The following is a 22,418-nucleotide window of genomic DNA, read 5'->3' as shown; positions in this document are numbered from 1 at the left end:
GGGAAACAATGACAGACTTTATTTTCTTGGTCTCCAAAATCACTGCAGATGGTGACTGCAGACATGAAATTAAAAAATGCTTGCTGCTTGGAAGAAAAGCTATGACCAACTAGACAGCATATTAAAAAGGCAAACACATTACTTTGCCAACAAAGGTCCTTCTAGTCAAAGATATGGTTTTTCCAGTGGTCATGTATGGATGTGAGAGTTGGACTATAGAGAAAATTGAGTGCTGAAGAATTGATGCTTTTGAACTGTGGTGTTGAAGACTCTTGAGAGTCCCTTGGACTGCAAGGAGATCCAACCAGTCCATCCTAAAGGAGATCAGTCCTGAATATTCATTGAAAGGACTGATGTTGAAGCTGAAACTCCAATACTTTGGCCACCTGATGTGAAGAACTGACTCATTTGAAAAGACCCTGATACTGGGAAAGATTGAGGGCAGGAGAAGAAGGGGATGACAGAGGATGAGATGGTTGGATGGCATCACTGATTCAATGGACATGAATTAGAGCAAGCTCTGGGAGTTGGTGATGGACAGGGAGGCCTGGCGTGCTGCAGCCCATGGGGTGCAAAGAGCCAGACACGACTGAGTGACTGAACTGAATCAACCAGGGATTGAACCCTCATTCTCTGCACTGGAAGGAAGATTCTTAACCACTGAGCTACCAGGGAAGTTCCTCTATCTTCTTATTTATTATTTTGTATCCACAGGACCTATCTAAAGTTAGCACACAGTGGCTGCAAAATCCATGAATCTTTCTCTGACTTTGAGCATGTCCAAACTGCTAGGGACTTTGTAAACTTCCAGGGACTTAATTGTAAAGCGGTGTAAAGAGAAGGGTGGTGAATGGAGTTGGTGTCAACCTTCAGTGTTTGAAAAACAGACATGAACATTTGAATGACTGATGATGGCAGTGGTGGTTTTATTTTTTTAATTTTAATTAGAGGATAATTACTTTACAGTATTGTGATGGTTTCTGCCATACATCAACATGAATTGGTTTTAATATGGCTATCTTTGACCTAATAAGTCAAAAGCTCTGAAGATGGGTCATAGGATTTCTATGTTTTAAAATTTCCTGTTAGGTTCAGTAATTTTTATTACAGTATCATATATAAAAACAATCTTTAAATGTCCCTTAAGAGGAAATGAATAAATAGAATGTAATACAATTCACAAATCTAAATGAATGAATAGAGCTACACATGTAAACATTAATAAGTCTAAAGAATTTTTTTGAGAGAAGAAAGTTGCAGAGGAGGTGTAAGTATGGTATTATTTAAAGTTTTAAAAAACCCATGTGTATGTAATGGAAACATATTTATGTAGTAGAAGTGTCAAGTTCTAGATAGGAAAAAGAAACACCAAGTTCAGGGCATTAGTTAACTTTGAGAGGGAAGAAGGGGATTAAATGGGAGTTTCATGTTTTATTTTTTTTTAAAATAAAGAGTAAAGAAAAAAAGATTGCAGTAGCAAACATGGAAAAAACGATTTTTTTTGAAAAGGTATTATCATTATTACTCATTATCATATCATCATTATTCATGTTACTATTCCCTATTTTTCTGAATGCTTAAAGTATTTCATTATAAAACAGCTAAAACAAAATCCTGCTGATAATTGTGATGCAAACAGTTGGCATTCTTTCTAAGGGGATTTTAAATATATATATATTTTTTTCACTTGGCTGCATCAGGTCTTGGTTGTTGCACACAGCATCTTCGCTGCTGAGTGTGGGATCTTTGTTTCCGCATCAGAATCTTTTTAGTTGCCGCCTGCGAACTCTTCGTTGCTGTATTGTTGTTGTTGTTTAGTTGCTAAGCCGTGTCTGCCTCTTTTGTGACCTCATGGACTGTAACCCACCAGGCGCCTCTGTCCATGGCATTTCCCAGGCAGGAATACTGGAGTGGGTTGCCATTTCCTTCTCTGGGGGATCTTCCCGACCCAGGGATCGAACTTGCATCTCCTACATTGGCAGACGGATTCTTCACCACTGAGCCATCTGGGAAGCCCCCATCTTGTTGTTCAGTCGCTCAGTCATGTCTTACTCTCTGTGACCCCATGGGCTGCAGCACGGCGGGGAGGCCCTCATGCTTACTCTCAGTTGTGGCATGTGGGGTCTAGTTCCCTGACCAGGGAATGAACTGGGCCTGCTGCTTTGGGAGCGCGGAGTCTTACCACTGGACCACCAGGGAAGTCCCTCTCAGGAAATTCTTGCCTTAGATATGTCTAAGGACCTTTCAGTTTTAAATGTGTTTGTGCACAGAGAACTCTCACCCAACCACCCTCTCTTGTTCTCTTGCATGACGCATGCCTATTAGGACGCACCCGAGATCTGTGGCTTCTCTGCATTCTGTCCTGATGACATGCAGCTTTTCTCATGCTTGTGCTGTTGGTGAAACCCACCCATCTAACGCTGCTTTAAGGACCTAGCCTACAAGGCTTCTTCTCTGTTGTCTACTTCTGTTCTTTCTGGAAGGGAGCAGTTCTGACCTACAACTATCCTGATCTTAGAGCTCTAACCTCAGGATCACCTCCTGCCCCCACCTTCCCTAAGCTGCATTCATTTTCATAACACCTTCACTGACCCTTCAGTTCCATGGTAGGACTTAGTTGCCCTGTGAATCTTAGAAATTTTCATCACCTCCCCCAAAGTATCACCGTTTGCAACCAGTTCTCTTAGTACTGTACTTGCTTTCCGAACTTCCTTAAGTGTCTCTGAAGTTTAATCAGTAACGATGACACTTGTTGGTCTGTGACTCAGGGAACGTTAAGAAGGTAGAAGTGGCTCTAACAGCTGGTGTCAACCAAACTTTTAAATTAAATTATTTTTGAATTATTTTTAATATACTCTACAGCATGAGTTCTAAACCAAGGGTAGGGACTTCCCTGATGCTCCAGTGGTTAAGCCTCTGTGCTTCCATGAGGGGCTCGGTTTCAGTTCCTGGTGTGGAGCTAACATCCCACATAACCTGCGGCCAAAATATTCTTTAAAAAATTATAATAAACCAAGGGTGAGGAACTTCCCTGGTGGTCCAGTGGTTGAGACTTTGCCTTCCAATGCGGGGGGTGAGGGTTCAGTGCCTGGTTGGGGAGCTAGGATCCCACATGTCTCATGGTCAAGAAACCAAAATATAGGATGGAGACAATATTGTAAATTCGGTAAAGACTCAAAAAATGGTCCACATACAAATAAATAAATAAATAAACCGAGGGTAATCTTCCCTTTACTCCCCCCAGGGCCATTTGACAGTGTCTAGAGACATTTTTGGTTTTCACAACTAGGGGAGTCCTACTGGCCTGGTGAGGATAGAGGCCAGGGTTGCTGCTAAACACCCCAATGTGCAGAAGAACTGCACCCCCCATAACAAGGAATTTGCCATCTAAAATGGCAGGAGTGCTGAGGTTGAGAAACTTGGCTCTATAGACCCTCATGTCATGAATATCCCTCTATCAGTGAGGCAGAATGGTTGGGGCTGTGGAACAGGGCATGCAGGACTCCCTGGGGGGCTATGCATAGACCATTCCTGTATCATCGTCCTGGCAGGGTGGGGGCTAGGGAGGTGATGCTGTTGGAGATGGAAGATGGGAAGAAATGAAGTAGATTAAGGAAAAACTAGAGAGGAACAAAGTCCAGGCACTTGGGAGAATAGAGGAAAGCTTATTCGGATACCTTTGAACTTGGCACTTGGCTATGAATAACACTTTCATGCTACAGAAATGCAGGAGGGCTTGCTTATTTTCAGATATTCCCAATGTAAAAGGTGGTCGTGATGTCGCTCAGTCATGACCGACTCTTTGTGATCCCATAGACTGTAGCCTACCAGGCTCCTCTGTCCATGGGATTTTCCAGGCAATAGTACTGGAGTGGATTGCCATTTCCTTCTCCAGGGGATCTTCCCAAGCCAGGGCTTGAACCCGGGTCTCCCGCATTGTAGACAGACGTTTTACCGTCTGAGCTACCAGGGAAGTCCCGTAAAAGGTGGTAGATAGTTGCAATCATAGCCCCAAGTGAGTCATGCCATCCTGTTTACACCTGCCTGCAGTGTGAATTTTGCCATTCCTCTGTTCAAGAGGTGGTGTCTCTTTTCACCCCATGAATCTGGGCTGGCCTTGTCACTTTCCTTGACCTGAAGAATTTGGAGGGAGTGATGTTGTGTGACCTCTGGGGCCATTCAGCTTTGGCTTTCTCCCTCCAGGAACATTTCTACCGTGATGCGAGAACTCCCCTCCTGATAAAGCCTCTTTGAGGAAAAGGCCCAGGCATCCAGTCTCCCAGCCCAGCCCAGCCCCTGCCAAAATTCCAGCTCATTCCATCTCTGTTAGTGAACACAGATGAATCAGTGTATCCACCCAGCCAACCCATAGCATAGTGAGAAACAACAAATCGTGGCTATTTTAAGCCACTTCTCTTTGGGGTGGTTTGCTACATAGCAATAGATAATTGGACATTGGGTATGAGTGACTTCATTTGGATGTTGTTAGAAGCTGTGGATAATATTTTGGTGCTAGAACGCATGTGAATGTGCTTACTCACTTCAGTTGTGTCCAACTCTGTGCAACCCTGTGGACTGTAGCCCACCAGGCTGCTCTGTCCATGGGGTTCTCCCGGCAAGAATACTGGAGTGGGTTGCCATGCCCTCCTCCAGGGGATCTTCCTGACCCAAGGACTGAACGGTGCCTCTCATGTCTTCTACATTGGCAGGCAGTCTCTTTACCACGGGCACCACCTGGGAAGCCCTTGTGTTAGAATATGTGTGTAAATATCAGATCATGGTTAAAAGAGTTCTTCCTCCTTTGCACTTGCAGCACTTCTCGGAGCTTCTGGATGAGTTTTCCCAGAATGTCCTGGGCCAGCTCCTGAACGACCCTTTCCTCTCAGAGAAGAGCGTGTCGATGGAGGTGGAGCCGTCCCCGACGTCCCCGGCACCCCTCATCCAGGCCGAGCACAGCTACTCCCTATGTGAGGAGCCTCGGGCCCAGTCGCCATTCACCCACATCACCGCCAGCGACAGCTTCAATGACGGTAAACCCAGAGTGGGGGAAGCAGCTGGGACCTTGGCATCTTTGACCCTGACCTCCATGAGGGTGCAGATCGTGTGTTACAGTATCATCAGCACCCCCTTCAGCCACATACCTGCTGTGCGTGGCCTGTGCTTGGGCCCTGGGGAAATGCAAAGAGGCACAGAATGTAGCTCTACCTGAGACTGTGTGCTCTGGGAATTTGCTAGAACTGAATGGTACTAATTGCTCTCTTTGACCCTGTAGACTGGGCAGCAAAGCTTCCTTTTACACATCAGCCTGCCCTTTCTGGTTGATAATTCCAGTACATCCACCATTTCAAGAGGTCATGCCATGTTTTGTTTTGTTTTTTTCTGAGAAAGAATTTTTATGACCACTCTTCTCCATAAACACTTCTTGGGTATCCTCTTGACCCATTTCCAACATGTTTCCTTAACCCCGTGTATAGAAGATCTTGGCGAGCATTCCTAGACTTTCTCATTGGTTACCCTTTCATGCCCATTATCAAGGCCATTAGCTTGGTATGTGTTGAGAATTTAGTTCTCCTGGTCTTAGAGATGTTCACATGTTTTGACCATTACTCCACAGGCCTTTAATTAGTATAGACTCTATGAAACTTTTAAAATTGAATTTTCTATGTTTGTTTTCCTGGAAGTATAACCACCTGTTTTAGTATCTTGAGGAAGTTTTGAAAACTCTATCCTCTAATGCTAGTTTGGCATATGCTCTCTTCTCCCAAGACGATGGTACCTAACTTAATGTCCTCTGGCTTGACCTAGATGTCCCCTCTCCTCCTCTATGACTGTATGCTAAGTTGCTTCAGTTGTGTCCAACTCTGTGCGACCCCATAGATGGCAGCCCACCAGGCTCCCCTGTCCCTGGGATTCTCCAGGCAAGAACACTGGAGTGGGTTGCCATTTCCTTCTCCAATGCATGAAAGTGAAAAGTGAAAGTGAAGTCGCTCAGTCATGTCCGACTCTTCGCAACCCCATGGACTGCAGCCTACCATGCTCCTCAATCCATGGGATTTTCCAGGCAAGAGTGCTGGAGTGGGGTGCCATCGCCTTCTCCAGTATGACTGTATACATGACAGCATCTTGTGAAGTAACTACCTACAGGACAGGATGCCTCCTGCTTCTTTGGGTTAAAGGCACATGCCTGTGTCCACTTCACAAATAGGCCATTAGCTTTGTGGGGGAATCCCGTCTCCAGTTGGGGTTCTTAGATCTATCACATGCTTGCATGTACAACCTCAGTTGTGTCTGACTCTTTCGACCCCCAGGCTGTAACCAGCCAGCCTCCTCTGTCCATTAAATTTTCCCAGCAAGACTACTGGACTAGGTCGCCATTTCCTCCTCCAGGGGATCTTCCTGAGCCAGGAATTGAACCCACGACTGCTGTATCTACTGCATTAGCAGGCAGATTCTTTACCATTGATTCACCTGGGAATCCCTCTTAGATCTACTGTGCTGTGTGTGGGAAACCCAGGTTTCCCGTATTGCAGATGGATTCTTTTACCGACTGAGCCACCAGGGAAGCCCAAGGATACTGGAGTGGGTAGCTTATCCTTTCTCCAGGGGATCTTCCCAACCCAGGAGTCAAACCAGGGTCTCCTGCATTGCAGGCGCATTCTTTACCAGTTGAGCTGCCAGGGGAGCTCCTTAGATCTGCTGCTGCTGCTGCTGCTAAGTCACTTCAGTCGTGTCCGACTCTGTGCGACCCCATAGACGGCAGCCCACTAGGCTCCTCTGTCCCTGGGATTCTCCAGGCAAGAATACTGGAGTGGGTTGCCATTTCCTTCTCCAGTGCATGAAAGTGAAAAGTGAAAAGGAAGTCACTCTGACCTCTAGAAGAACCAACTCTGAGATCAGTAAAACATCGTATCTTGGGACAGAGAATACTGCAGGTTTTTTCTTTCTCAGGCTCATTCTTCATTTGATTAGAGGTCTACCCACAAACAGCCCAGGAACTTTGGCCTTCTGTCCTCAGTGAAGGGAGGGTCCCAAATCTGTGGGTGACTTCTTTCCTGACTGGACCCTTTGGAGCCCTAAGTGTATTCTCAGATTTCTCCTGAGAAGAGGTTAGGTGCATGATGACCTAATTCTTCTTCTCTGTGGTTTGTCTACTTTCCCTGCCTCGACAAGGGAACAGGGTGAGGGGAAGTCCCCTGGGAGGGACGGGAGGAAATACAGCTGAAATAATTCGAGGCTGTGGAGTTGTTCTGAGGGTAACATGAAATGATGAGTTTAAAGAACCTGGGGCAGTGCCCACCACATAGCATTTCAGTGAATCAGTGTTTCTTCCTTCTCTCCTCACCTCCTCTTTCTTCCTCTGTTGTTGCAGAGTTGTTATTGTTCGTTTTCCTGATCCCCTTCTTTTCCTCCTGCTTCTCCTCCTTTTAGTCTTTCTTCTCCCCTCCTCTGCTCTCCATCTTTTTTCCCCTTTCAGTTTCTTATTAAATCATTTCCAGGAATGACCTCTGATCAAATTCAGGGATATGGTCTCTGTTATGACTATATACCCTTCATTTTATTATAACATGGAGGACAACTATAGGGAGTCAGCCTTTTTCTGCATTTTAGCTTAGATAAACTCTTGCAGTCCCTGCCTTAACTGCTTTTTTTTTTTAAAGTGGACTCTAGTACTAGATGGGAGATTGGACTAAATGACCTTTAAGATTTCTCCCAGTGCTGAGGTTCTGTGTGGGTGTGGTATCTGTTTAACATTTGTAACTGCCTTTGCATATGGTTTTCCCATACTCTGTCTCTCTTTTTAATATTCTTTTTGATATGGACTATTTTAAAAGTCTTTATTGAAATTGTTACAATAATGTTTCTGTTTTATGTTTCGGTGTTTTTGGCTTTGAGGCATGTGGGATCCTAGTTCCACAATCAGGGATCGAACCCACGTTCCCTACATTGGAAGGTGAAGTCTTAAACACTGGACTACTGGGGAAGACACTACCCATATTTTCTTTACTGGTTTGCCTCTGTTATTCCTATAGTGCCTTTGATGCCTCTATTTCAAGCCCGACTTCCCTTTGTGGAAGTCGTTTCTAATACCTCTTATATAGTTATCTACTGCTGTGTAACAGATCTCCCAAAATTTGTGGCTTAAACTAGTAATAATCATTTATTACCTCTCATGATTTCTGTGGATCAGGAATTCAGGACTTGCTCACATAGGTGGTTCTGGCTGTTGACTGAAAAAAACACACAACTTAAAAGTTGAGAATTATGTTTTATTTGGTGGACTTTCTGAGGACTGAAGCCTGGGATGCAGCTTCTCAGATAGCTCTGAGGTTCTGTTCCAAAGTGGTAAGGGAGAAGCCAGGTTATATAGGAGTTTTTGCAACAAAAACCAGGTAGTCAGAACATCCAAAGACTACTGTTAATTAAAGAAAAACCAGACAAATCAAGTTAGTGAATTTAGCATTTTTCTCTGTTTTGGGAAGATGTAAGAGTCTGGACTCATTGAAATCATTCCTCTGATATGAACCTTAATTATCTAAGGCCAGTAACTTGTTCTTTCTCGTCCTGAGTTCCTTCATGGCTCACTGTGCCCTCAGATGGTAGAAAGTACTGGATCCCTGTGGGGATTCTTTTATAAGGGCATTCATTTTATTACAGAGGGCTTCACCCTCATGACCTAATTATTTCCCCAAGGCCCCACCTCCTATGACCATTACTTTGGGCATTAGAATTTCAGCATGTGAATTCTGGGAGGACACAAACATTCAAAGCGTAGCAGAAGGCAAGTTGACATTTTAACTAGGATAGACAGGGAAGGCCTTTCTTTGAAGGTAGCATTTGAGCAAAGATCAGCAGGTGAGGAAAAGAACTAGGTGTATGTGTAAGAAGCTTCTAGGCAGAGGGAGTGGCCTTGTGTCAGGGGTGCGATAGCAACACAGCCAACCTCTGTATTCAGTTATCATCTGTGGAGCTAGTCATCCATGCAGCAACCTTGGTTCTGGAATATGCAGACTAGAGCTGGCCTAAACAATCTGGGCAACTTTCCCCTTCAAATCCATGTTTGCTGAGCACTTACCATGTGTTCTAGATACTTGTGAGACAATGATAGTAAAATGGTGTGTACTGAGTAACTTCAGTCATGTCTGTCTCTTTGCAACCCTGTGGAGCCCGCCAGGGTCCTCTGTCCATGGGATTCTTCAGGCAAGAATTCTGAAGTGGGTTGCCATTTCCTACTCCAGGGGATCTTCCCCACCCGGGAATCGAACTCACGTCTCTTTGTTTCTCCTGCATTGGCAGGTGAATTCTTTACCACTAGCACCACCTGGGAAACCCAGTAAAACTTAGATTCTTACCTCAAAGTAGCTCATAGGGAAGATACTATGTACCCCAATACTTGATCAGACTGAATATGAGCAGTGTCCTGAGAGGAAACTGTAGTATCTTGGAGGAGAGAGAGCATGCCCAGTGATGATCACAGGAAAAGTTGCAGGAACGAGGCAGAATTTCATGTGAGCCCTTACGTATTGAGTAGAGTTGAAATAGTGGTGATGATTGGAGGAAAGCAGATAGTAGACACAGGGCTGGGATACTGGTTCTTCTAAAACAAGACCCTGAGTGAAATGATTGCCAATAAAGCAGGTTTCCAAAAGTTCAGGATCCCTTCCTCTTCCTGATAACACTTTTTTGATTTTTTTTTTAGCTTTTTAATGCTAATCAGTATACATGTAGCATAAAGAAACCACCTATACTTATAGCTTAGCATGGGGAGAAATGATCAGTCTTTTTTAGGAAGCTTTCTTATTAGACCAAAGCGCACAACATTCAGCTTCCCCATCTGGCCCCTCCTATTTAGAGGTGCTATAGTGCCATACACAAGGAATGTTCCCTGCCATATCAGTCAACAAAATGTGTTGTGGTCGTCAGCCGGACTGTGCCCCCCAAGGAGGTTCAGGATGGAAAAAAGCAGGATATTGGCCCTAAATAGTTAAGGTGCATATCAGATGAATGATTTCAATGAGCCCAGACTCTTGCATCTTCCCATATAAAGAAAAGTGCTGAATTCATTTACTTCAGGTGTCTGGGTTTCCTTAATTCACAGTAATCTTTTGATGTTCCGACTACCTGGTTTTTGTTGCAAAAAATTCCTGTACATCCTGACTTATCCCTCACCTCTTTGGAGCAGTCCCTCAGAGCTGTCTGAGAGGCTGTCTTCTGGACCTAAGTCCTCAGAAATCTGCTGAATAAAACAGATTTCTCAACTTTTAGGCTGTGCTTTTTTTTTTTTGGACCACACTGTAGTAGGCTGTGTTGGTAATTTGCTGAGAATAGGTACAGTGGGTCAGATATATTTTGCAAAGAGTTTCTGATCCACAGTTCATCTTAAGTATCAGTTTTTCTCTGAGTAAAGGCTTCTTATGCTAGCAAAAACCCTTTTGTATGCAGGGAATAATGAGCGTGAATAGTAACCGTTTGGAGTATGTGAAATCGGAGGTAGACAGTGTGCATGAAGGAGCTGGGGGACTTGCTGAGGAAAGCATTGTGCAGGTCTTGGCTTCAATTGTTTTTCTGAGTTTTGTGTGGATAGGCAAATGTTTGGGAACAGAACGATTTGATTCATTTGAATCCCAGTTGGCATCTGCCTTAGGGAGGATTAATTCACAAAGATCCCTCTGGAGTCTGTGTTCTGTTAAGCAGATTGCTTTCCTGATCCAGGAGGATGATATTTCTTTAGGAGATGCACAAATAGGCAGCAATTTAAACATTACTGTTTACATTAAATTTAATATTCTTCATCATTTGCACTGTCTAAACAGCCTAAAGCCCGGAACTAGGAATCTTTGTTTCTAGTGATGGTTAGTATTTCATTGTACCTCACAAAGTCAATGAGTCCAATCTTCTTGTTCAGTTTTAAAGATTAAAAGGAATTCTTCTGTAATTGCTTCTGAGCCTGAAACAAAGTGATAAGCTAAACAGTTCAAATGAGACTTTCAGTTTATTAGGATTTTTCTTTCTTCCTTCCTTTTCCCTTCTCTCTTTCTCTCTCCTGCCATCATCCTTCTTTCGTTCTCCCTTCTTTGTTTTCTCCCTACTAACTCTTTCTTTTCGCTCTTCCTCCCTCCTTGAACGCTGAGCAACTATATTAGGCAAATGTAGGTGCTCTTATCCTACATTTTGGTGTTTGTCTATCATGTTCTTCAGATGGACAGTGGACCCACCCCTAAAATTGTGTGCAGAATTTGGGGCTGACAACATTTGTCAGTTTTTCTGCTGGGGACATTTATAACTTTTTTTTTTTTTTAGATCCTCAACAGAGCCTGTGACCAAAAAAAGGTTGAAAAACACTAGTCTAAGATTACATAGGAGTCTTCTGTCTTTGGGGCTGAATTTGACTGTAGACTCCTCTGAAACACTTGAACTAAAGAACTTCACATGGTTCGGCAACCACAGGAGCCAGTCCTAGGAATGTGGGCTCGGCCTTTTAAACCACCAGAGAGAGGAGACATCCTGCTTTCAGCTTGTCCGTTTCTGCCCAGGATTAAGGCTGCTAAGCAGGGTTTTCTGTTCTTTTTTTTTTTTTTTTTTAAAGTGAAGACTTTATAAAGAGATAAGCAGAAGTACCCAAGTAGATTGAGGAATGAAAAGCTTATGTTTAAATGACCAAGTCTTGCTCCTTACCAGCTGGAGGGTATCTTCATGAGTTACTCTATTTTGTTCATGTTCCTTTGTAATTGGGGTGCTAGGTACTTTTTTTTACTTTTGTTCCTTAATTTCTGTCTTCTTCCTAACGAGGAAACCTCTTGCTGGATGAAGGCTGTTCAGAGAGAACTAGACATGGCTCCTGTCCTCCAAGATGGTATAAGAAACAAGTTAGAAAATATACAAAATGTCAACAGACTCAGAGTAGAATATACTCATCCAGAAGTGATCTGTTGGCCCCAGGCACAAGTCAAGGTAACTTTATTTTGGGTGGAATAAAGAACTGTAACTGTGAATCTTTCAGTTTTACAGACAGTGGGACCAGAACATGAGAAATAATCATCTTCCTTCTGGCTAGCCTGGTTAGGCTTCTAGAGTCAGCAGGGCAAGGAGTGACCAGGTGCACTGGCTTAGTATGGATGTCTTAAATTTATGGTGTTGTTTCACAGGTGTCTGTGAAAACAATAGTCTGGGAGCTAAAGATGAACAGATGCCCGATGGAAGGCGGAGACTCAGCAGTTGATGAGAAACAGGGCCTTAGTAAAGTGGAGTGGTGTTTTTTCAGAGACTTGAAGAAGAAAAATGATGGCTGATGATGCCAGAGCAGGGAAGGTATGCTTAATGTAGCAGTCCAGGAAGAAATGGAAAAATGTATGCCATGCAGGACAAAAGAAAAAATGGATTTTGAAAGGATTTGATGAAACCCAGAGCTGGACTACATCGCGTATGCTGAGTAAAGGGTAGAGATGAGTCATGAGTGACTTAGGTTTTCTGTTTGCAGTGGTGAAGACATCTTGATGTTGAAATGTTCCAAGGCCTTGGGACCTGGGAAAGAAAGTCCCAGAGAGATGACAAAGAGCTTTGTTTTCATCACATTTGATTAGAGCTGCTGACAAGAGCATGGGTCTAAGCCGTCTTAAAGGGCGTAGATTCTAGGGTTAAAAAAATTCAGACATATCTGTCATTTACCTATGGGAAGGTAGCTGGGTCCCCTGGCAAGGATGAGCTACAGAAAGAACCTGATGTGTTTGGGGTGGACAAGTAGAGGAACAGTCTTCTTTTCAGAGTCTGAAACCTGGACTAGTGGTATACGTTCTTTCTCTCATCATCCATTTGAGATTACCTTTTATTTTCTTTTTCTAACTAGTATGGAAAATACCTCCTCAACTTTTTAAAAGAGAAATAATGACTTCTTTGTTTGCTTGGTCGTTGAAATGTTAGAATCGCATAAGAAAGCAATATTTATAGCTCAGTTCAACCACTCAGTTGTGTCCGACTCTTTGCAACCTCATGGATGGCAGTATGCCAGGCTTCCCTGTCCATCACCAACTCCTGGAGCTTGCTTAAACTCAACATCCATTGAGTTGGTGATGCCATCCAACCATCTCATCTTCTGTCATCCCCTTCTGCTCCTGCCTTCAGTTTTTACCAGCATCAGGGTCTGTTCCAATGAGTCAGTTCTTCCCATCAGGTGGCCAAATTATTGGAATTTCAGCTTCAGCATCAGTCCTTGCAATGAATATTCAGGACTGATTTCCTTTAGGATGGACTGGTTGGATCTCCTTGCAGTCCAAGGGATTCTCGAGAGTCTTCTCCAACACCACAGTTCAAAAGTATCAGTTCTTCAGCACTCAGCCTTCTTTATGGTCCAACTCTCACATCCATGCATGACTACTGGAAAAACCATAGCCTTGACTAGACAGACCTTTTGTCAGTAAGGGGATGTCAGTAATGGGGATGACAGTAATGTCTCTACTTTTTAATATGCTGTCTAAGTTGGTCATAGCTTTTTTTCCAAGCAGCAAGTGTCTTAATTTCATGGCTGGAGTCACCATCTGCAGTGATTTTGGAGCCCAGGAAAATAAAATCTGTCACTGTTTCTACTGTTTCCCCATCTATTTGCCATGAAGTGATGGGACCAGATGCCATGATCTTAGTTTTCTGAATGGTGAGTTCTAAGCCAGCGTTTTCACTCTTCTCATTCACTTTTATCAAGAGGCTCTTTAGTTCCTCTTTGCTTTCTGCCATTAGGGTAGTGTCATCTGCATATCTGAAGTTATTGATATTTTTCCTGGCAATCTTGATTACAGCTTGTGCTTCATCTGGCCTGGCATTTCGCATGATGTACTCTGCATATAAGTTAAATAAGCAGAGTGACAATATATAGCCTAGATGTACTCCTTTCCCAATTTGGAACCAGCCTGTTGTTCCATGTCTAGTTCTAACTGTTGCTTCTTGACCTGCATACAGATTTCTCAGGAGACAGGTAAGGTGGTCTGGTATTTCTATCTCTTTAAGAATTTTCCACAGTTTGTTGTGATCCACAGAGTCAAAGGCTTTGGCATGTCAGTAAAGCAGAAATAGATTTTTTTCTGGAACTCTCTTGCTTTTTCTACGGTCCAGCAGATGTTGGCAATTTGATCTCCAGTTCCTCTACCTTTTCTAAATCCAGCTTGAACATCTGGAATTCTCGGTTCACATACTGTTGAAGCCTCACTTGGAGAATTTTGAGCTTTACTTTGCTAGCATGTGAAATGAGTGCAATTGTGTGGTAGTTTGAACATTCTTTGGCATTACCTTGCTATCTAGCATTAAACTTGGGAAAGACTCTGATGCTGGGAAAGATTGAGGGCAAGAGGAAAAGAGGTAGACAGAAGATGAGATGGTTGGATGGCATCACTGACTCACTGGACATGAGTTTGAGTGAAATCCAGGAGATGGTGAAGGACAGGAAAGCCTGGTGTGCTGTAGTCCATGGGGTCGCAAAGAGTCAGACATGACTGAGCAACTGAAGAACAACAACAAAGCATTAAACTTACTCTGTTTACAAGTAAGAGTCATAATTTTGGTGAAGAAAAGTGTACACATGAGGGTTTTTTTTTTTTTTTTGCATGTGTACACTAAGTAAATCTTTTGAAATCAGTCATTTGCTCCACAGATATTTGTTAATGCATACTCTAAACACAGTTTCCTATGGGAGGACCTGAGATACCAAATGCAGACCACAGAACTTAGCAGTTCATCTCTGGGATCAATTTGCTTGAATTAGAATCTGGGTTCTGCCACTTCCTAATGGTGTGATTTTGAGCAGGTGGCTCAACTCTTGTCTTTCTTTCCTGATCTTTAAAATGGAAATAATATTCATAATACTCAACCTTGTACTATTGTTGTAGGGATTAAGTTAATATATATTATACATTTATAACAGTGCCTGGCAATTAGTAAGCACTAAATAAATATTAGCTCTTGTCATTATTGCTTTGCTCTTGTTATTATTGCTTTATGCCAATTGCCACATAATTCAGTACATAATTTACCAACTGACCACAATATTAACAACCAGAATAAGTGAAAGAGATTGTAAACATAGGCACAGAAAGAACACAAAATCAGGAAGGTAAACATGAAGAGTGGGGCCTGGCACACAGCTCTCAAAACATTTGAGCTGTTACTGGCTGGTCTTAAATTGGAATACTTCACCTTAGCAACAGTGGATTAGGAGTCCATATAAATGAAGGTGAGAAGTATAGAAAGAACCAATATTGCACTTTTTTTAGTGGCTAATTATGGGCTCAAAATAACGTTAATTGAAGAATACTCACTTTTGGCAGAGATGTTTCATCATTGATCTCTTGCAAAGCAATATCCCACGGGCTGTGGGACTGGTTGGCCTGGGTGTGCAACCCTGGTTGGCCATATACCAGCTAGGGGCCATATGCCAGCTGGAGGCTGTATATCAGCTGGGTAACGTAGGTTGAGGGGTTTAATCTCTTAGTATCCTTGTCTATAAAATGAGAACAATCATAGTGCTTGCCTTCCAGGGTCACTCTCAGGGTTAAATTAATTGTTATATATCTAAAGCACTTAGAACAATGTTTAATACGTAGTAAACACTCATAGTTAAGTGTTCACTGTTTTCAACACTTCCCCATACAACTCACACTGGAGGTGATTTCATTGTCCAGGCACTCAGGGTGGGACCTTGGGCACGCAGGCATCTACCTTCTGTCTGAACAGTGAGCTCCAGCTTAGTATGACTCTTTGATACATTTACCTGCTTTCCTCCCCTCTCCTGGCCTCCAGAACCCAGCTTTGGAGTTTTCCCTTAAGAGATGTTTATGCCAAAAATCGGTCAAGATTTGCCAATTCTTTTGAAATTCACAGGGCAAATGGTGAAGTATGAAATACTGAAGGATTTAGACAAGGCATACTTATTTAATTCACAAAAATTTCCTTTTTACTTTAGACGTATAAATAGCTACTGGGTGCATATGTGTATATAAGTGGTATTGCCTTATGTAATTTCTCTTTTTAAGAGTACAGACATACGATATAGATATATGTATATCTGTGTATGTGTATATATAGATACGTATGTATTATTTATATATATATATAATGACACACACACACATATATATATAACTCATATATATCACATAAAGATACTTTCTACTCTCAATTTAATCTCTTCTTTCCCCCTCCCAGGAATCAGTTTCTAGTCAGTGCAGTTATTTATGGAAGTGATTGAGGACCTGCATTTTGGTGTTGCGTCTATGTTGGCTTTAGTTTGTGGGCTTTTTAGCTGCCGTCTTGGTAATCTCAGCATCTAGCCCCAGTGCTCACAGCTGCTCCATTTCGTCCTTGGCTGTGAAGGACTGGTCATCATGAGACAGCAGCTTGTTTTTGTTTTCTTGCTGACAGCTAAGTGGTGATGTCCAGGAAATCTGCCAGTCGAGTTTGACCTCTGATAGCAAGCTGTTTAAATAAAATCAGAAGATACGTCGGTTGTGCTTCTTACTCTCCACAGTGCACTACTGGCCTTATTGGGTCATGGTTTCCTTTTTTCTTTTTTTTTTTTTTCTGGCTGTGCTGCATGGCATGTGGGATCTTAGTTCCCTAACCAGGGATTGAACCAATGCCCCCTGCAGTGGAAGGTCAGGGTCTTAGCCATTGGATGGCCAGGAAAGACCCAGGTGATATTTTCCTCCTGAAAGGAAACTTAAAAAGCATATAGATATAGTTTAGGGAAAAAACTTTTTTTTAATCAAGATCTGAGCTTCAGAAGTTTTACAAATTGGAGCATGTATAGAGGGTGTACTGACTTTTATTTTTGTAGTTTTATCAATAACTCAGCCATCTGAGTTCTAAGCTATGGTGCTCTGCCGATCTTTTGCCAGTGAAATAAGGCTGTGAAAGTAAGGTCATATGGAAAAAGTGTAACGCGTATTCTGCTGATTCCCTTTCACTTCATCTTCTGTCATACCTCAGAGGTTATATTTGTCATTTTGTTTTCTCAGATTTATTTCCATTGGCAGACAGAGTATAAGCTAACACCTAGTAGTTCAGAATGAAAGCTCCTTTTTTCTAATTTCAACTGCTGCTGGAATGTTATTCTCAGCAACTTCTTACTGGCTGACCTTCTTCACCTGAAGTCATTTATTTTATGATTTAACTGGTAGATCGAATCAATCTACAAATATTTATTGATATGGTTTACAGTTGGTGGTTTAGAGGAATTATTATGGGAATGTGGTTCAGCTATTGTGTTGCCATAGGTTCTGATGTGATGGATTTAATTTCTTGTATATATTGATACTTTCAGCTGTGTTATATCAGCCAGCTATATTCCTGAAAAACAAACCACTCCTAAACTCATCAGCTTTTTTTAAAAAAATTTTTTACTGGAGTATGGTTGTTTTACAATGTTATGTTAGTTTCTACTGTACAACAATTGAATCAGCTATAGGTATACATGTGTCTCCTCTTTTTATGGATTTCCTTCCCATTTAGGTCACCACAGAGCACTGTAAACAATCCCTTGTGCTACACAGTTGGTTCTCATTAGTGATTTATTTTATATATTGGTGACTCAGATGGTAAAGAATCCACCTGCAATGCAGGAGACCTGGGTTCGATCCCTCGGTCAGGAAGATTCCCTGGAGGAGGTCATGGCAACCCACTCCAGTATTCTTGCCTAGAGAATCCCCATGGACAGGGGAGCCTGGCGGGTTGCAAGTCCATGGGGTCACAAAGAGCTGGACAGGACTGAGTGGCTAAATACCCAGCACACACATCAATAGTGTATATATGTCAATCTCCCAAGTCATGGCAGTCCTCTTTCTCTTTGGTATCCATACATTTGTTCTCTCCATCTATATCTCTATCTAAACTCATTAGCTTTGACAACAGTCATTTATTATTGTAGTTCACACATTTGTGCCTTGACTGGAGGTTGGCTCATTTCGGTGGGGTTAGGGGCAGTGACTTGTTTTACTGGTTTCAGCTAGATTCACTCACATGTCTAAGGCTGAGAGTTGGCTGATCTTGGCCAAGCTTATCTGGGGACAATTCTGTTTTATGTGTCTGTCCTCCTGGGATCGGTAGATTGTCCTAGCACATCCTTCTCACTGTGATGGCAAAGGCACAAACGTGTGAGTTCAGTTGTGCATTTCAAGACTGTCCTTGCGTTAGGAAGCGCATATCCTTTTAACCAGAGCAAGTCAGGTGGTCAATCCCAGGATAGGAATTAGTCCCCAGTGGGAGGATAAAGGCACAAATGAAGAACTGGAGCCAATTACGTGATTTATAACATATGTTAAGGTGCTCATTGACTCTATGTTGAGGGACTCTGAATGGGCCCCTTGACCCACTAAGGCTTGTAGTAATTACTGTTTTGAGGTATAAAGTAGAGCAGGCAGAAGCAGGCCATTTCCATGTGCAGTCATCCTGGGATGATAATATTCCCTGTATAGGAAATTTAGAAATAGTATGAAATTGGGGGGAAAAAATTGCTCATGAGTTATTCTCCAGAGCTCATTCTGTCACTTTCCTTATTAATAGTGCACACATTTATATCTTTTTTTCTTAATACTCTATCACAAATCTTTGCCTTGTTATTAAAAAGGCTTTAACATGTAACATTTCTAGCTGCATAATATTTCCATTGTATGAGTACACCCTAATTCATTAACCTTGCCCTTCCTTTGTACTGTTTTGGTTACTTTCAGTGTCTTGTGATTATAAACAATGCTGCAATGAGCATATCTGTGCAGAAATGTTTGTCTATGTTTACTTGTTTCTTTCATGGATCGAGAAACCTGAGTTTTGCCACTCGTTTGCTGTGTGGTCTAGACCTACCTGTTAGTTTCCTCATCGTAAGATCACATATTGAGCTTGATGGCCTTAAACTTCTTTCTAATTCAGAAAATATCTTTCAAGGGAGAGTAATAAATTGCTGGTTTGAACTGGAAGCAGGCAGGCAACTCCAGTTGTTTGTCACCAAAAAGCTCAAGAGAGGAGTGGAAGCTTCTTTGGGCTTCTCTCTTGGAAGAGTTCGGGGGAAGTTTTGTTTCATAGTTCATGTTGTTTGTCCTTCAGTCTCCATCTCTGATATAACAAAGATTATATTTACATAAAATTTTTTAAAAACAAGAGTGTAGGGCACTGAGCATTAGGATTATAAACTCTTGACCTACTTAATGGATGTTTGCTTTGAGAATGGCTTAGCTTATTGGAAGGACTGACTTCATTACCTGTCTTCATTTTGGTTGTAATTTTATGTTTAAATAATTTTATTTATTTGTTTATAGTTGGCTGTACTGGGTCTTCATTTCTGCACGGGCTTTTCTCTAATTCTGGGTAACTAGCTGGCGTAACTCTCTAGTTGAGGTGCGGAGGCTTCTCGTGGTGGTGGCTTCTGTTGTTGTGGAGCATGAGACTTAAGTAGTTGTGGCTCCCCCGCTCTAGAGCACAGGCTCAACAGTTGTGGCACACGGGCTTAGTTGCTCTGCAGCATGTGCGATCTTCCCCGATCAGGGATCAAACCCATGTTTCCTGCACTGGCAGGAGGATTCTTTGCCACTGAGCCACCAGGGAAGGTGCGCTTGTAATTTCGTATCTGCTTTTTGTATTTATGTTTGCTTTTCTTTTGTGCCTTGTGATTTACCTGTCATCACAGGGATCATAAAGGCACAACCATGGGGTCTGGCCTTATCTCACCATTTCCTGATAATTGCATGTGCCCTTTTTCTCAGTGATGCCTCCTTACTGTTCATTTTCATATGTACTGAGGCTGGATTTCATCTTGCTGTCTCTCTTCCAGCCTCTGCTGGGGATCAGTATTGCTCACTGTGGACAGGCTGTAAGTGCTGACAGGTGGAGGTATGAACACATCACTCCTGAGTGGAAAAAAGTATGATCTATGCTCTGTCTGTCTCTCTAGCCACTCCCCACATCGGTCCTTAGCATTTCCTCCTTGCAGTTGACAGAGACTTCTCATTCCTAACTCCTCCTGGGAGTGGTGTTAGAAACTTGATTTGGGACTTCCTTGGTGGTACAGTGGATTGGAGTCTGCCTTGGCAGACTGCAGGGGACACAGGTTCAGTCCCTGGCCTGGGAAGATGCTGTACACTGTGGAGCAACTAAGTCCATGTGCCACAGCTACTGAGACTGCAGACCCTAGAGCCTGTGCTTCTCAGCAAGAAAAGCCACCACAATGAGAAGCCTTTACACCATGACTGGAGCGTAGCTCCTGCACAGTGCAACTTGAGAAAGTCCACCTGCAGCAATGAAAACCCAGTGCAGCCAAAAGTAAAAAAAAAAAAAAAAAGATACTTGGTTTGGCTCCTCATCCAGTTGCTCCTGCTGCCCTCAAGCTGAGCTGGGGTGCCCATCTGGCCAGCAGGACTCTGCATCCAGTACAGTGTGGTCTCCATCCTCTGACCGCCTTCAAGAGGCCTTTTGTTTCCTGGCCCTCCCGCTCGGCCAGGATGTGGTCCCCAATCCCCTGGGAATGATGGGACTCCTCCACCGCCCCAGAGCGCTCAGCAGCTCCGGAGAACCATCTCTAAAAGCGAAACATCTTCAACCGACTGAAACCTTGTCCGTCTTTATTTTACCCCAGGAAATATTAATACATTGGGGCTGGAATATTTAATTGAGTCAGTTATAAATTTGGGGGAAAATCATTTTCTTCAATGCAGGTGAATCTAACCTTCCCCTGAAGGAAGTTGCTTATGAAGTACAACCTTCATCACTGCAAGCTGTAGTTTTTGGCTTCCGTACCCACTCTTCCACTGCCCCTTGATGGTTGAGTGATGTGGTGTTCATGTCCCTTTTCATAAGAAAACTTGAACCTGATTCTTGAGTGTGAAATAACTCATAATGTGAATGACTTTGCTGCCCTCTACAATAACAGTTCACGGAGGTGTGAATGTCTATGTACATTTTAATAAAGCAAGGGAGCATATCTTGGCTTTATTTCAGTTTCGTTTTGGTAAACTGGCATCGGGTGAGGAATGCTGACTCTGGGAACCTCTGACTTGTTTTCTCTTGTTCTGCACCTGCTTGCAGCCGCCTTGCTCTCCCCTGCCCTGCCCTTCCCCCTTCTTTTCCAGGGTTGTGCCGAGGTACCTGCTCTCAAGTAACTTGGTGAGAAGTGCAGGCTACCGTGCGGGCTCCTGGGAGAATGTTGCTGAGTGATGGAGGTGCTTCTGTCCGATCAGTGCTGTTCCTTCGTTGCGATCCCCAGGGCTGTGATCATCACAAAAGCCAGAGGCCAAGACCAGACTCGGCAGGAGGCCGCCCTTCCCTCTGGATTTCATGCATTTCAGCAACATGTTTTACAAACTCTGAAGTTTCTGAGAGGGCTAAGTAAAGTTCTGGAAGTCTAGGGCAGGTATAAGGCTTCAGTGCAGTTGTAGGAGCAGACTGGGACCAGTATGGGGAGTGAAAAAAAAACAAGAAGCAGATAAGCATCCACTGGGGAGAAGGGCAGAGGCCTTCTAACCATTGTCTCTGGTCCTGTCTCCTGAGACATTCACTCAGTCATTCACTCTCTCCTGCTTGTTTTTATTTTTTAATTGTAGAATTGGACAAAAAGTTTGTTGGGGTTTTTCTGCAAGATGTTATGGAAAAACCCAACAAACATTATGATATTTTTGTATTGGAATATAGTTGCTTTACAGTGTTGTGTTAGTTTCTGCTGTACAGCAAAGTGAATCAGTCACACGCAGACATGTGCCTCCTCTTCCTTGGATTTCGTTTCCATTTAGGTTGGCACAGAGCATTGAGTGGGGTTCCCTGTGCTATACAGTAGATTCTCATTAGTTATCTATTTTATGCATAGCAGCGTATGTGTGCCAATCCCAATCTCCTGACCCATCCCCTCCTTCCTTCATATTTTTAGATGTACTTATTTATTTATGAATAGATAATAGATTCATTTGGCTTGAAAACCAAAAAGTATAAAACACTACACACTGGAATTGTCCATCCTATTCTGTTCCCCATCCACCCAGTCTCTTCCCACTGTGCCCAGGGAGCTTAGTTTCTTTCTTTCATATGCATGCTTCAGAGTTGCCTTAGGCGTCCTTACACTCAAGTGAATGAAAGCATTGATTCTTATTGTGCCATTCATTTGTTCATCCATTGATCTCCTCTCTCCTGTTCTCATTTTATTTCTTTTAATTCTACTCTCAGTAGTTTTTTTATGAATTATTAATTTATCATAGTTTTGGTTGTGCTGGGTCTTTGCTGCTGTGTGAGGGCTTTCTCTAGTTGGGGAGCACAGAGGCTACTCTCTGGCTGCAGTGTGAGGGCTTCTCACTGTGGTGTCTTCTCTTGTGGAGCACAGGCTCCAGGCACACGGGCTTCAGCGATTCTAGCACATAGGCTCAGCAGTAGAGGTTTTCGGGCTCTAGAGCACAGGCTCAGTAGTTGTG

At 42.9% G+C, this 22,418-nt stretch overlaps 1 protein-coding gene across 2 annotated transcripts in view; it reads left to right on the top strand.

Annotated features, from left to right (window-relative positions):
- Positions 1 to 22,418, top strand: part of CREB3L2 (cAMP responsive element binding protein 3 like 2) — a 128,377-nt gene that overhangs the window by 70,406 nt on the left and 35,553 nt on the right. For both annotated transcript variants that reach the window (XR_005724366.1, XM_040259957.1), the window contains exon 2: positions 4,814 to 5,030. Coding sequence is in view for 1 of the 2 variants with exons in the window: in XM_040259957.1 (XP_040115891.1) it covers positions 4,814 to 5,030 (217 nt within the window). In the remaining variant the exon portion in view is untranslated. The remainder of the gene's footprint in view (positions 1 to 4,813; positions 5,031 to 22,418) is intronic.

Source organism: Oryx dammah, unplaced genomic scaffold (genome assembly GCF_014754425.2).
Source record: "Oryx dammah isolate SB20612 unplaced genomic scaffold, SCBI_Odam_1.1 HiC_scaffold_18, whole genome shotgun sequence".
Classification (NCBI taxonomy): domain Eukaryota; kingdom Metazoa; phylum Chordata; class Mammalia; order Artiodactyla; family Bovidae; genus Oryx; species Oryx dammah.
This window is presented reverse-complemented; position numbering and strand designations above follow the sequence as displayed.